This window comes from Sapajus apella, unplaced genomic scaffold, assembly GCF_009761245.1.
Source record: "Sapajus apella isolate SASKATOON/1434 unplaced genomic scaffold, GSC_monkey_1.0 scaffold56, whole genome shotgun sequence".
Classification (NCBI taxonomy): Eukaryota; Metazoa; Chordata; class Mammalia; order Primates; family Cebidae; genus Sapajus; species Sapajus apella.
Window position 1 is genome coordinate 11,187,560 of NW_022436996.1, and position 16,964 is coordinate 11,204,523.

General features: G+C 34.3%; 1 protein-coding gene across 1 annotated transcript in view; it reads right to left on the reverse strand.

Moving 5' to 3' along the window:
* Nucleotides 1–16,964, reverse strand: part of CNTNAP2 (contactin associated protein 2) — a 2,272,324-nt gene that overhangs the window by 1,376,315 nt on the left and 879,045 nt on the right. The window contains exon 4 of the mRNA XM_032245220.1: nt 11,025–11,172. Coding sequence (XP_032101111.1) covers nt 11,025–11,172 — 148 coding nt within the window. The remainder of the gene's footprint in view (nt 1–11,024; nt 11,173–16,964) is intronic.

A 16,964-nucleotide genomic window follows, 5' to 3' on the forward strand; every position in this document is an offset into this window, starting at 1 on the left:
CTTATATATTTGCAGTGTTTTAAATTTTACTTATTTCATCATTTTAAATGAATTATAAGTGAAATGTTGATGGACTGTTAAACTGTAACTTAGACTTTAGTACTCTGCAATCACCTGCTATAAATAAAAATTTACATACGTATAAAAGGCAAAATATCTCAGAAGGCAGGGCTACCTGAGAAAATATACTAAGTTCTATTGATGAACTTTCTCCACCAAAATGCAATTAAAGCTTGAGCTATGTTCCTTTGCAAGCTGTTCTTCAATGAATACATTAAAAGGTTAGTCATTTAAATTTTTCTTCTGCACATGTGGAATGCACAGTACTATGGATATATTTTTCTCACTGGGTATCTCCTACATATTGTTATGGTGAAAACTGATGAGCCAAACCACTTCTATGGTCATTAGAATCCACAAAATTATATTTTCTGTGGGCCACAGCTAATATTATAAAAAGCCCTTGTAGATAAAGAAGAAAAAAAGAATTAACCACAGGAGAGAGATATGAACTGTCAGAGAGGAAGCTATGCTCTAGATTTTTATACAGGATTTCTAGGTCTGCAATTAATTCACTTATGCAAGTCACATAACTCTGTGGATTTTGGTTTCCTCATTAGTAAAATAAGGGATTGAGCAGGATGGTCTCTTGGGAACTTTTCAGCTTTTAAGTTCTTATAAAGTATACATATGGTTCCTCTTTGTAGTAATCAAAATATCTTATTTATAAACCACAGTGAAATATAGTTCTCTTTCATTACCTTATTCTTCTCTTCAACCAGGTACCAAAATGTGTGTGTATACTTTTATTTTAATATGTTTACATTTCTTGGGAAATTATTTTATGACAAATTTTTCTTAATGTGTATAGTACAAATGTATCCTCTCTTATTCTAGGAAGTATACTGTTATTCATATTTCAGAATGACAGACATAGGTCTAATGGCATGTTACTCTCTACCAGAAATTTTAATTTGCTTTTATAGCAACACTGTTGATTTTATATGTCAGTTTAACTTTGAAAGTTCTTGAGAATAAACTTAAATTTAGATTTTATGGGAATAGATGTGACTCGAACTCTGTATCAGTGGCATATTAAATAGTTCTCCAAAATATAAACTAGCTGCCAATTGTAACTGTCCTGTTCCTAAACATAAAGGTAGGCTCACCAAGTAAACAAATTACACTAGAAAAAAAACAATTAAATACTGATAGCATGTATCTCCATAGAAAAAAAGTGACAATATATTTTTCCATGTTTTAAATTTGTTCATTTCAAATGTTCCTCTCAAATAATAATTCAAGAATAAGATCCACTGAGTATCTGACTTGTACAGTCATATAAAATGATAAGATAATACCTTATTATGTTTTCCTCTCTATACCTTTAAGCTGACATTGCTGACATACATAAAGATTATAACACAAATGATCCAGTATATATATTTTTAACCATCTAAAAACGATCAGACTGCTATAAGGAGGATTTATGATTTATCATTGCTGCATTATCACCACCAAGGTGAGCCACAATTAGATATACAAAAATTGTCTATTACAAAGAACTCCAATTCTAGTTTGACACACAAACTATTCTTAAAAGCACTAAAGAATAGTACATATGCTCAAATCTAAGTTCCAGATTTCTTAATGGCAAGAACATTTCTGGTCACAACATACAATATTTTTTTAAACCTAATAACATGAAACCTTAGAAACACAGCATATCTACCATATATCATATACCAAATGACAATTTTAATTACCTCTTTAATTACTAGTTTACCTTGTATAACTTGGCAGTGATATCTGTTAAATCTATTTTTTATGTTAAATTACTTTTATTTTCACGTTTATCTGGATCTTGAGTAGTTTTTTTCCTTTGATTATAAGCAACACATATACATGATCCATGAAGCAGCCTCATAAAATTGTGGTTTAAAATAATAACCAGAAGCAATAATACAAGTCATACAAACATTTAAATTAGAAAAAAATGAGTTATTTGAGGTATATAGAACATCTATTATCATATTTAATTTGGCAATTATTTCAATATTTTGTAGGCCCCCTAGAATACTGTTCAATGTGATACAATGGAATCATACCCTGTTTCACTAATAAAAGAATCTATACAGCTTCAAATAGTAATCAGTTTTCACTGAGGGAATAAATTATGCCTGCATCATTTATATTTGATGTCAGTGCACTTCAGCAAACATTTATTGTGTACTAGGAGCCTGCCACTTAAGGGGATGCCAGTGCTGAGTAAGGTGATACTTGCTGCCTCCTCCTACCAGTATCTTACAGTTGACTTTATTTTGAATTATTTTGTTAAATATTACATTGGAAATATTCATATAATATAATGATATATGATACCTGAAAAATATTCCTATGAAAATAAACACGTGACTCATTCTAGAAATTCAGAGCATTCTTATTAAAGATCGCATTACAACTGAATCTCGGAAGATAGAAAAGATTAGGTAGGTAAAGGATGATGGGGAGGATATTTTGGTTAGAGAAACTATCTCAAATGAATGCATGTTAAAGAAGCAGGTCACATGTATTTGGAAATATAGCTTGATTTCATATTTGGAGCATAAATCACAACATGGAAATGACAGGATTTAAGACTACAGAGGTAGTCGGTGGGTAGGGAGAAATTAAATTTCAAACCAACAGCTTGGACTTTATAGGCAATGTAGTGTCATTACCGATAGTTGGCCCAGACATAATATGATCAGATTTGCACTTAAAATTTAAAATTGGCAAATGCTTTAAAATTAGTATAGTTCAATGTTAGTAAGATTAAGAAATCTGTCACAAATATATTGATCTTCTAAGCAACATAATAATCTATATATATATGTACACTGAAATGAGACTTATGTTGCTAACTAAAAACTCCAAATATGAAATAAATTATGTTCTCACCTCTCTGTTTCTGTGTTTTTGAAAACGTCGGTTCTTGTCTTGAATGCTCCTTTACCCCTAATTTCTGTTGCTTCTTAGTGAAATCTTATTTCATTAATCAACATAGGCCAGGCTTCCTTATCGGTCATAACATTTATCATACAGTATTTAAACTACTTACTTATTCTTTATTCTGCCAAAAATTAGCCTCCTTGAGGGCAGGGTCTGTGCTTTAGGTTTTTTCTAAATGCCTGAATACAATACACGTTCATTGAATAAATTGAAGACATTATAAACACAAAATATGAGTATCCGGGATGCTTCTGTATGATACAGAATTAAACATCTCATTTAAGTAGGAAAACACAGGTTGACTTCCAGAACTGATTTTTTTTTTGCTCACTTAAACTGATGTAAGCATAAATTATGAATGCTTTTAATGAATATATATATTATTATATGTAACATATATAATGTATATAACATATATATACATACACACACACATATATATATTATACTGTGTTGAATAGTGTTTCCAAAAGTCTATGTCTACTCAGAACCTCAAAATGTGGCCTTATTTCAAAAATTGCATCTTTGTGGATATAACTTGTTAAGATAAAGTCATCCTGGTTTAGGGTAGATCTCAATTGCAATAACCGGTGTCTTTACAAGAAGGCTATGTGAAGACACAGAGATACAGGCAGAAGGGAAGAAGGTTATGCGAACATGAACCCAAAGGCAGAGACTGAAATGAGGTAGCAACAAGAAACACCGGGACTGCTGGCCACCAGAGGCTGGGAGAGGGACATGGAACTGTTTCTCTCTCCAAGCTTCCAGGAGGAACTTACCTTGCTAACACCTTGACTTCAGACTGTGCCCTCCAGAACCAAGACAGAATACCTCTCCATTGTCTTAAACTTTGCCGTAAGATTGCAGAAATATTTTATGGAGACCCTAGGAAACTAACATATATGTATATGGCAGCATCTCCTGCCTGGGCAAAATGAGAATGAGGCAAGTTAGTCTGTCTCCCTATAAGAGGGTATTCTCATTAGAGATGCAGAGGTGCCATCAACACAGCATGAAAAGGACCAAACACTGTCTTTTTTTCATTGGTATCTGACTTTTCCTGATATGTTTTCTTTTTTTCTCAGGCAGCACCGATTTTCCACCATGATTTGCATTGGTTGACATAGAGGTTTTATTACTTATTCATCCAAATTAAAATCCTATATAGAAATTACTTTCGCTGTGTGTACTTTAGTTTCCCCAGGTGCTGTCCTTACTTTTAGGAGGACTGTGGCTAAAAGCTAATTGAGTATTTGCCATCAAAAACGCTCTCCACTTTAATCAATACACTGTGTTTGGCTTTTTAAAATGAATGTTTGAGTAATGCAGCCATAAATGATTTTTTGAAATTATTAATCTGAGAGCTCTTCCTTTTGCTTTATGAAGTCCCGCTGGTATCTCGTAAGAAGATTAGTGTCTGTGCTGTGGGAGGAAGCTTACTGAATCAAACGGCATGGGACATATCGCTAAGTTTTAAAAATAACTGCATGCACTTGTTTCAGCTAAACTTGAGGGAAAACCAAATGTAGAGGAAACACAATGATTTAAAATGAGTTTAGATGTATTGAAATTGGAATTCATATTATATTCAAGACAAGTCAGGAAATAGGAACAATAGAAGCCCTAAAGGCTTCAAAGCAGTGGCCTGGAACTAAACTTCTCCACCTGGAATAGACTCAGCGTCTTATATCAACCTTGAGAAGTACCTAATTTCTCAGATGACAAAGTGATCATGGAGGAACCGCACAGAGGAAAGATGACAGACACAAGGGGAATGACAATAGACACACCGTCAAACAGAAACAGTTCTCATATTATGATTTCTCTCCATGTAGTTTTATGGGAAACTCTGCAGTAAAAGAAGTCCCAATCCCTCACTTGCAGGTTTCAGATAGATTCCCAGATATACCCTCTCAGGAATTTCCAGACAGATTAGAGAATTCATCTCTCCTCCACAGGCATGATCAAAACTATATTTCTCCTTGCTGAGACTCTGGAGTACACAGCACTGCTATTCTCTAGGAGGGCAAAATGGGGGGCTGTATCTGATCTACCTTTCCCCACTCAAAGTTATATGATTCCTATTCTCACTGAAAAATCAAAAGAAAGCTCTTGAGACAACAGTTCACTAAGTTCAAGAACACAGAGTATTGTCTTCTAATGGCTCATTCTAGTTTGAATTCTAGTATAGGAAATTTACACCTGAGTAACTTTTAGAAAGTGTTCCATACCCAATATGTTTAACATATACATATTTTTAATATAGACATGTATATTTTTCTTAGAAAAGAGATAAATGTAATTTGCATTCTTCAAAAATAATAAATGAAAAACAATCTTATCTGCACATTTGTTGTATGCTATGGTATGAAGTGTCCTTCAAGGTCAATATTTTAATCCTTCTAGAGCTAATTTTTGTATAAGGTGTGAGGAAGCAGGGACATGGATGAAACGACAAACCATCATTCTCAGCAAACTGACACAAGAACAGAAAACCAAATACCACATGTTCTCACTCATAAGTGGGTGTTGAACAATGAGAACACACGGAAACAGTGAGGGGAATATCATACACCAGGACCTGGGGAGTGCGGGGGTTGGGAGGAAATAGCAGGGGGTGGGGAGATAGGGGAGGGATACCATTAGAATGATGTAGATAATGGGGCAATGGATGCAGCAAACCACCACCATGACACGTGTATACCTACGTAACAATCCTGCATGATCTGCATGTATACCCCAGAACCCGAAGTATAATAAATAAATTTAAAAGAAAGTTAAAAAAAAGTTCATGTTTTGGAAATTGAATCACCAATGCAACAATGTTGAGAGATGGGACTTTTAAGACACGAATAGGTCGTGAGAGCTCTGTTTTCTGTTATGATATGATGCAAAAAGAAGGCCCTCGCCAGATACACATCACTTGACCTTGAGCTCCACAGCCTCCAGAACTGTAAGAAATATATATGTGTTCTTTATAGGTTACCCAGTGTCAGATATTTAGCTATAGTAACACAAAGCAGACTAAGACTGTGTGGTTAATAAGACAACTGGTCATTATATTTTTGACAGTAAAGACAGTTTTTAGGATGATTAAAGTTTTATTTTCCAAACTAAGAAAAAAGAATAGAGACTGACATTTAAAAAGTAACTTGTCTAGGCCCTTTATGTTATAAAAAGACATGAAAGAAAAATAGTGAGATGTTTTGTTTCCTCTAAGCTGCACTGTCCAATATGGTAGCCAGTAGTCACATTATTTAAATTTGAATTCAAATGAATTAAAAATTAAATCAAATTAAAGATTTAGTTCCACAGTTGTCTTAGCTACGTTTCACATGCTAGCAACCACATGTAGATAGTGGCTAGAGCATGCTAATAACATCTACATCTTTGTACAAAGTTCTGTCAGAGAACATTGCTCAGGCCTATTTTTATCTCTTATTTTCTAAAATATCTTGACTCTTGTATTAGTTTCATGTTGTTATAACAGATTATCACAAACTTGATGGCTTAAAATAACAGAAATGTGTTCTTTCACAGCTTTGGAGGTCGGAAGTTCCAAATCAGTGTCACTGAGTGAAATCAGTGTGTTAGCAAGATCACACTCCCTCCAGAGAAAGTCTGTCTCTTTGCTTTCCCATTCCTGGTAACTGCTAGCATTTCTTGGCTTACCACCATATCACTCCAGTCTCTGGATGCAAGGTGTTCACATTCACCCCTCCTTTCCCATCTGTGAAATCTCCCCCTGGCTACCTCTGATAATGACACATGCGATTGCACTTAGTGTTCACGTGGCTAATGTAAAATCTTCTCTCCCTGCCATGATGGTTAATTTAGTCACATCTACAAATACTTACAAGCTTACAGCTTGCAAGAATGAAGTCTTTATGTTATGAGGGGCCATTACCCAACCTGCTACAACCAACTGAAATGCTATTTTTTTAATTTTAATTTTATTTTATGTTGCCATTTTACTCCACCGGAAGTATTAACATCATAAATGTTAATACAGTTTCCCAAAGCTATGTGATTTCCCCCCTAAAGGGGCTTATACAGTAGAAAAGTCTGGCTTCCTGATTTGCTTCGGTTATTTTTCCTTGGAAAAGCCCATGATGGCACAAACTCACAACTTTATAAATCTACTTGTAACAATTATAGAATATGTGGTCACAGTTTAAGTCCACACTTATGGACTCTTAAGTAACCTCATTGACAATGTTTGCTTTAAAATTACTATTGTTGAAGAAAGTCACCTCAAAAATGAAATATGTGTCTAGTGATTGTAATGAGAATGAAAAAGAAAGTTGCTTGTAAAAACTATTTAAACCAATCAAGTGGATGATTGATGGATAGATAAATGGGAACCCATAGAAATATGAACAAGATTCTTGAACAAACACTTGAAAAAAACAAGGTATGCATATGACAAATAAGCATCACGTTTTTTAAAAATCAGAAGAAAACTCATTAAAACTAAAATCAGATAAGAAAAACACTCACCAGAGTGGCTAAAACTTTAAAGCAATACTAAATATCTTAATTTGTAAGCATCAGAATCTCTAGTTTATTATCTTGGAGACTTTAAATTGATATAACCAATTTAGAAAAATTTGTGTTGTTATTGGCCAAAGGTGAACACAGGTATTTGCTAGCTTATTATTACCACCCCCAGGTCTATGCTCATCAGAAACCTTGTTGGTAATTCTATAGAAATAGCCAAAAACTAGAAATAACTCGAATGTTCATCAGCATGAAATAAACAAGCGATTGTAGAATATCCATATGATAGAATAAAATTGAGGAAAATAAACTAATATCTCTAATATCAGCATGGATAATTCTCAGAAATAAGATTTTTAGCTAAAGAAGTCAGGTGTAAAATAATGCATCTTTTATGACTCCATCAGTATGAAATTATTTTAAAAAAAGAACGAATCTATGGTGATACAAATCAGGTGAATGTTTACATTTAAGGAGTTGCAGTAACTGGGGGAAAGCCTGATCAGTGGTTGTGGTGTGTTGATATAATGTTTCTGTTGAACTGTGGATGGCCAGGTGGGTGCTACTTTTGTTGGGATTAAAACAGAACAGTGCTAGTGACCTTTGGCACAAGACTACCTGGTTTCCCTTTCAGATCTATCACTCAGGCCACGTGCTTTTGGGTAAATCTTAATGTTTACTATTTTTATTATGATTAACTCTATTAAATTATTTGTCCCACTTCATCTCCCTCAAAGATCATGGCTTTCTCATCCACTGTGTTAATGCTACCATTTAATATATTTTATCACACATGACAACTGCTCATTAATAATTGCTGTTAAAATAAATTGCACATACACATCCATCACAGTTTCCATGAAGGATGTCACATATGTGTGTGTGCGTGTGTGTGTGTGTGTGTGTGTATATGTATTTAGTAACTACATATATATATATTACTGAATTGCACATACACATTATAGTTTCCGTGAAGGATGTCACATTGTGTGTGTGTGTGTGTGTGTGTGTGTGTGTATGCACATGTATATATATTCATATATATATATACACACACAAATATATGCATATATATATACACACACATACACACACACATATATATGTGATATTCTTCATGGAAACTATGTGTATGTATACATATATACATGTGTGTATACATACAATATGTGTGTATACATATATATATACACACACACACACACATCTTAGTTTCCATGAAGGATGTCACATATGTGTGTGTGTGTGTGTGTGTGTGTGTATTTAATACATATATATGTATTCGCTAAATACATACACACATACATATACATGACATCCTTCATGGAAACTATAATGTATACACACACACACATACATACACACATCATCATGGTTTCCATGAAGGATGTCATATATATATGTGTATATATATGTGTGTGTGTGTGTGTGTATACATTATAGTTTCCACAAAGGATGTCATATATATGTATGTATGTATTTAGTAAATACATATATATGTATTTCTAAATTACACATACACATCATAGTTTCCATGAAGGATGTCACATCCACATATGTGTATGTGTGTATATATACGTATGTGTATACATTTATGTATATATGCCACATATATATGCATGTATGTGTTTACTAAAGCTAAACATGGCTCTTAACAAACTTTGTGATGGTGACAAAAAGATCACATTTTGTTCCGGCCTTCCCATCATGATTCTATGCTGAGAGCTAGAGTGTGTGTGAACATCTGCTATAATAAAGTGGCAAACAAATAAACAGTATTTGAGAATTTTTCAATGATTTCCATAACCCCTTTTTTGTAGTTTGCACATAACACTGTTGCCAGTGAATTAATAAGACAGTATTTGGGCATTATTATAGCTAATATTTTTACCAATTTCTGTTAATAAACTTAAACAGAGGTGAAAGCTACATATATTCTTTAACATAAAATACTATGTGTCTAGTGCATTTTAGAAAGCTTTTCTAACAGGGACATTTGAAATTTCTACTTAGAGTGAACTCATTTCTGTGGGTTTATAGGAATGAGTAGGAAAGGGGCTAATAAGAGACTTTTTGCAAAACATAGAGGAACCAATTCCCCTCCTTGTTCTACCCAGCAGCCTTGCTCTCAGGCAATTGTAAGAGCAGGAAGAAAAATTTCCGGGAAAGAGGAAAATATATTTTATAGGGAATTCATATTTTGAAGCCAATGTTTGCAAGTCATGTGTTCGTAGATTAAATTTATACTATCTAGTAGTCTCAAAAAGAAACAACCACAACAACTGAAGGCAGTCTTTAAAGCAGTTCTGTGTTGGTGTTGCCTTCGCAGAAGTGAATAAGCAAAGATAAATCCTCTCAAGAAGAATTTATCATCAACCTTGACCATCAAACAAAGTTCCACAGATAAAATTTTAACGAAATTGAGGTCACAGTAAAGAATGTGAATAAGCATAAGGATAAGGATAAAAAGGACAGACAGGCAAAGAGGGTAAGAAGAAAAAGAGGGAGGAAGAGGAGTAGGAGAAAACAAGTACCATTGGCAAAAATGAGCAGAGACAATACATAGAAGAATTATAATCCCCTAAAATCCAGATGTTGGAATCCTTAGTTATATGCCTAATGTACTAAAGAAATAACAAGAGAGATTTAACATATGTTTAAGGGATAATAATCTCTTTAGATGACCAAATAGATTTGAAAAAATAAATTACATTTGATTGAGAAAACGTCGTTGACTTTAAAACCCAGTGGTTGGCTTTAATATAAGAAGAGGCATAACTTAAAAGAGACATTTGGTAAACTGGAAGGAAGTTCTTCGAAATGTTTGAAAACACATCATAAAGACCCAAATAGCTTGGGGGCAGTGGCTCACGCCTGTAATCACAGCACTTTGGTAATCTAAGGTGGGTGGATCACAAAGTCAAGAGATCGAGACCATCCTGGCCAACGTGGTAAAACCTCATCTCTACTAAAAAAAAAATACAAAAATTAGCCTGGCGTGGTGGTACATGCCTGTAGTCCCAGCTACTTAGGAGGCTGCGGCAGGAGAATTGCTTGACTGAGAGATGGAGGTTGCAATGAACCAAGATCGTGCCACTGCACCCCAGTCTGAGTGACAAAGCAAGACTCCATCTCAGAAAAAAAAGACCCAAATATATAGAAAACAATATAGTTTTCTCCTTTTTAAATATTTCATAAGACCGGGCAATTTTATTAATAAGCTTTATAATTTTAGTCTATTGAGCAAAAAAACTTTCCAGATCTTCAACCTAAAGTATAATTAAGGCATAGTGACATGTCTCTTAGTTACTGTGTGTATTTACAATATACAGTTATAACATAGAAATAAAACAACCTTTTATTATATGTATATATATATATACACACACACATATGTACATACATATATGTCAATGAGAAGGTAGTTTGTTGTCAGAGAGAGCAAGTAATGTTATATAATTAAAAATAAAACAGCTTACTATTTAAATAAAGATAACGAAACCTGCCACAAATTTAAACAATGTGGTACTCACAGTAAGAACAGCCATAAAGTTCAATTCTGAGCCCAATGCGGCCTTCTCCGTTCCAATCCAGAGGCACCATGCGCACATAGCGGGCGATAATTGGATGCTGTAATTCATGGCGGACCACACCATCAGAGTTAATGTTTCCAGGAAACGCCTGGAAAAGAAACGGTATCTCAAAAACTGGGAAAAATACTTTAGCAACAATCACGTTCTCTATAGGATAGAATAAACACAAATCTTATCCAATGGTAGGGCTTGCAATTTCTTACACCATAAATAATTTGAAGAAAATGACTTCCCTACTATTAATTTGAAAATAAGTCCAGTTTTAAATGGAAAACTGGTCAGATTTTCTATGGGTCCTTTCACGGGTGTAAATACATGTTAAAAGAATGAAAGACTATATGGCACCTACTGTTGTGTTCCATACACATTTAAATGAGTTCTAACATTCTGCACTTAATTTATACAATAAATGCTTTTTATAGAATCAAGCCTTATGTTTTGCTTTCTAAAATTCTCCTCCACATTTTCTCTCATAAAACCATTAGAAATTTAAAGATAACATTTCCACACTAGTGAGATAAGAACAACTGAACACGTTGTGAAGAGGTCAGGGTTTTCTACCTTTTATTGGAGTAGGCAGATTTAGAGAATTTGTTCAATGGATGAGAAACATGTTCAGTTTTTCTCATTATAAAAGATTCTGTCAAAAGAATAATTATTCATGAATTTTATCTGATATTGAAAGTTCACATTGTCTTTTTTTCCCCCAATGGAGAACAAGTGGATTTTAAGGGGGAGGGGCCATACATAACAATATTTCAACAAGGATTTACAAACTATCCATTTCATAATAAGTTAGAACAAGATAATATGGGATATTCAGGGATGTGTGAAACCATAGGCTCAACTCAAAAAAATTATCATCTGATAAAAAGGAAAATGTCAGTAGAAAGTTATAATTCAAGGAGGATTTAAAGAAAGAAACTATTATATTTTAGAAGATATAATTCAAATAAATGAAAGCTTGTGCTATTTTTAACATGAGCAGTTTCGACTTCATATATTCATTCTAAATGTCCCTATAATAGATAACTTCAGGTTTTAGCATTATCTTTTAGAAGATATTCTCTTTTAGATTTATTTAAATTATCTTAAAATCATACAAATAGAAATTTTTAAAATTATTTTTTAAATAATGAAAAGATGCAACACCAGCATTATATTACATTGTTAATATATTATGTTGTCTTCTTTACCTGAGGATTGAATTTGCTTCTATCTAAAACCAGGAGTTTTGTCTTAAAAAAAAAAAACAAAACAAAACAAAACAAAAAAACAAACAAAAAAACTCTAATAATTATTTTTTAAAGTTAGACAACTAATACAAAATTAAGAAAGAGAGATGTTCTTTTTTTTTCTTCCCTACAGTGTCTTGTATCTTTTATTTTAGTTTCTTATTTTTTTATTTTTATTTATATTTTACTTTAAGTTCTGGGGTACATGCGTAGACCCTGCAGGATTGTTGCATAGCTACACACATGCCATGGGCTACAGTAATCAAAACAGCATGGTACTGGCACCAAAACAGAGATATAAACCAATGGAACAGAACAGAGGCCTCAGAAGTAACACCACACACCTACAACCATCTGATTTTTGACAAAACTGACAACAACAAACAATGGGGAAAGGATTCCCTGTTTAATAAACGGTGTTGGGAAAGCTGGCTAGCCATGTGCAGAAAGCTGAAACTGGATCCCTTCCTGACACCTTACACTAAAATTAATTCCAGATGGATTGAAGATTTAAACATAAGACCTAACATCATAAAAATCCCAGGAGAAAACCTAGGCAATACCATTCAGGACATAGGTATAGGCAAGGACTTCATGACTAAAACACCAAAAGCATTGACAACAAAAGCCAAAATAGACAAATGGGACCTAATTAAACTTAAGAGCTTCTGCACAACAAAAGAAACAATCATTAGAATGAACTGGCAACCAACAGAATGGGAAAAAAGTTTTGCAATCTACCCATCTGACAAAGGGCGAAGATCCAGAATCTACAAAGAACTAAAATAGATTTACAAGAAAAAAACAACCCCATTCAAAAGTGGGGGAAGGATATGAACAGGCACTTTTCAAAAGAAGACATACATGAGGTCAACAAACATATGAAAAAAATACTCATCATCACTGGTCATTAGAGAAATGCAAATCAAAACCACATTGAGATACCAACTCACACCAGTTAGAATGGCGATCATTAAAAATCTGGAGACGACAGATGTTGGAGAATATGTGGATAATTAGGAATATTTTTACACTGTTGGTGGAAGTATAAATTAGTTCAACCATTGTGGAAGACAGTGTGGTGATTCTAGACTCTGGAATCTAGAAATAGAAATTCCATTTGACCCAGCAATCTCATTACTGGGTATATACCCAAAGGATTATAAATCGTCCTATTATAAAGACACATGCACGTGTATGTTCATAGTCGCACCATTTACAATAGCAAAGACCTGGAACTAATCCAAATGCTCATCAATGATAGACTGGACAGGGAAAATGTGGCACATATACACACCATGGAATACTATGCAGCTATAAAAAATGATGAGTTCATGTCTTTTGTAGGGACATGGATGAATCTGGAAACCATCATTCTCAGTAAATGGAGAGAAGAACAGAAAACCAAACACCACATGCTCTCACTCATAAGTGGTTGTTGAACAATGAGAACACATGGACACAGGGAGGGGAACATCACATGCTGGGGTCTGTTGTAGGGTAGGGGGCTAGGGGAGGTATAACAGGGGTTGGGGAGATTGGGGAGGGATAACATTAGGAGAAATACCTAACGTAGGTGCCAGGAGGATGGAGAGACACTTTCAATAAAAAAATACAGAATAGCTTTGGAATTGAAGGCACTGGCTTAAGTTCATCCAAGCGTCACAAATGCAAGTTTGTACATCTGTTATCCAACCTGCATTCCCCAGTCAAATTCTTGCCCTCCAAAATACAAAATGTATAATGTAAGGCCTAGTAATTACAAGAAGTATATTGAAAGATTTCCTTTGCATTTAAACAATTTTATATAAATGTTAGATGGTACCAGCAATCTACGTAATGGATAATATTTAGTCTATAACATGAACTATTACATGTTTTAAAAATTGAGATGTTCTTCGGTGATGATTCCTGCTGTGCTCTTCCTGAATTTCTCCAGTGAGCTGCATATTACCACTCCCTTTTAAAAATAGCCATACCCTTCTGTAATTATTCATAAAACAAAACTATTTGAGCAGTAGGTCTTGAATTTTAACACTAAACAGAGCATCCTCATTGAATCTTGTTGACACAATTTCATCAGGAAAAAACATTTCTAAAAATACATTTTCTATCTTTGTAGGTACTTTTCTAGCCAGCTTTTAGTTTTACAAAGAATCCAAAAATCTACATATTCTATGAAACCATGGCTATATTTTAAGATCTCTATTGGTTCTCTGAACCCAATTTTGCTTCAAATGCAAGAACAATTAGAATCCTTTACCAAAATCACTTGAATTAAATCTACAATTGGATATGGGTTCATCTAAAATTTATGATCTTAAATAATGCTCAGCAAAAACCACCAAACAATTTTAACTGGAAAATTAACTATATGCTTAGCATGTTGCTAGGTTTTATGTAAATATTTAGAAAAGCAACACAAAAATTCTCCTGAAACACTGTCCCTAAGATATTTACAATCTCATGAGGCCTGAAATAAAATCTGAAAAAATACTGCAAAGGGCAGCATTAAAAAGAAATATGGAAGTGCATGATGTAACTAGTAATTTTACCTATATTTGGAGTTCTGTGAATGCTACATAATCAGACAAATTCTATAGAGTTAGAGCTCAGCTGCATAGAAGGACAGAGTGGTGTTTGAAAGACAAGAGAGAAAGGGCATTGGATACACTGAAGAATAGGTTGGCATAAAGGAGGATTTCAGATCCAGAGTATAAGACCCAGAGTCCAGAGATAGTTATGCTGAACTTTTGCTCTGTTTGGGTAACCTCTCTAGGACTTAACAAAAAGAACCCTTTCCCTTGTATGTGTCTCATGAAAAGATTTGATGAGCTTATTTGTAAAATGAATTTTTCAACTGAGATTGTAGATTCTCTGAAAACATGAACCAAATGTGTTCAGATATAGGCAACAAGGAATAGGAATAAAAACATAAGTCTGACTGGGAGAAAGTATTTATGTTGAAAAAATTATAAATGTTTTAACAGCTTCTGTCTGATTAGAAACAAAGTAAAATAGCATGTGTTTTTGTTGTTGTTTTAAGAAATGACTATAAAAGCCATATTGATGAGATCCAGGGTAATGGGGAGTCATACTGGGAGCAAGAAGATTAGCATCAAGCAATGTGTTGGTATGGGCAATAAATAAATTAAAGACCGATTTGATATCAAAAGAAGAATTATTAACATTTTGAAAGAAGGAAGTAGAAGATATAACCAACCTATTCCAAGATATTAGTGTACAGGCACTGGTGACAGAAAAGGGAAAGAGGGAATGATATGATGAATATCGATTGCTCAACTGCTCAGAAATCTCTTTTCTTTGAGCAACTGCATCTGGATTTTTTTTAATTCACTCTTAATATTCTACTCTTGCTGTATGTGGTGGCTCACACCTGTAATCCCAGCACTTTGGGAGACCAAGGCAGGCAAATCACTTGAGGTCAGGAGTTCGAGACCAGCCTGGCCAACATGCTAAAACCTCGTCTCTACTAAAAATACAAAAATTAGCCAGGTGTGGTGGTGCCTGCCTGGCTCCCAGGCACCTAGGAGCCTGAGGCAGGAGAATCACTTGAACCTAGGAGGCAGAGGTTTCAGTGAGCTCAGATCATGCCACTGCACTCCAGCCTAGGTGACAGAGCCAGACTCTTGACAAAAAAAAATAAAATAAATACATCCACTCTTAATCCATATGATGCTAGAGAGGCAGTCACACTATGCACTACTACTAGGGGTAGACACCTAACTCAATGAGAATCAGTTTTAGCCCTTCTGCTAAACGATTCATTCACACATTTACTTATGTATTTATTCAACCAAATTCAAATATCTCCATTCACTCAGGAGATATTTGAGAACCTTCTATGTAGCAGATATTATTCAAATCAATAGTGTAGACAGAGTTGCAGTTTTCATGGCATTTATATTATTAAAGTACATAGTGAGCTTTTCTTCATAGGCTTGTTGGCCACATGCATGTCTTCTTTTGAAACATGTCTGTTTATGTCCTTTGCCCAATTTTTAATGGGGTTGTTTTTCTCTTGTAAATTTAAGTTCCTCATAGATGCTGTATACTAGACCTCTGTCAGATGTATAGTTTGCAAATATTTTCTCCAATTCTGTAGGCTGTCTGTTTACTCGGTTGATAGTTTAGTTTGCTGTGCAGAAGCTCTTAAGTTTAATTAGATCCCATTTGTCAATTTTTGTTGCGTTAATGATTGCTTTTCGTGTCTTTGGTATGAAATATTTGCCCATTCCTACGTCCAAAGTGGGTATTGCTATATTGTCTTCCAGAGTTTTTATAATTTTGCATTTTACATTTAGGCTTTGGAGAAAAAGGAAATGCACTATTGGTGAGTGTAGAAATTAGTTCAACCATTGTGGAAAGCAGTATAACAATTCCTCAAGAGCTAAAAGCAGAACCACCATTTGACCCAGCACTTCCATTACTGAGAATATACCCAGAGGAATATAAATCATTCTTCCATAAAGACACATGCATGCAAATGTTCATTGGAGCACTATTCACAATAGCAAATATGTAAAATCAACCTAAATGCCCATCAAAGACAGACTAGACAAAGAAAATGTGGTGATACACACACACACACACACACACACACACACACACACACACACACACA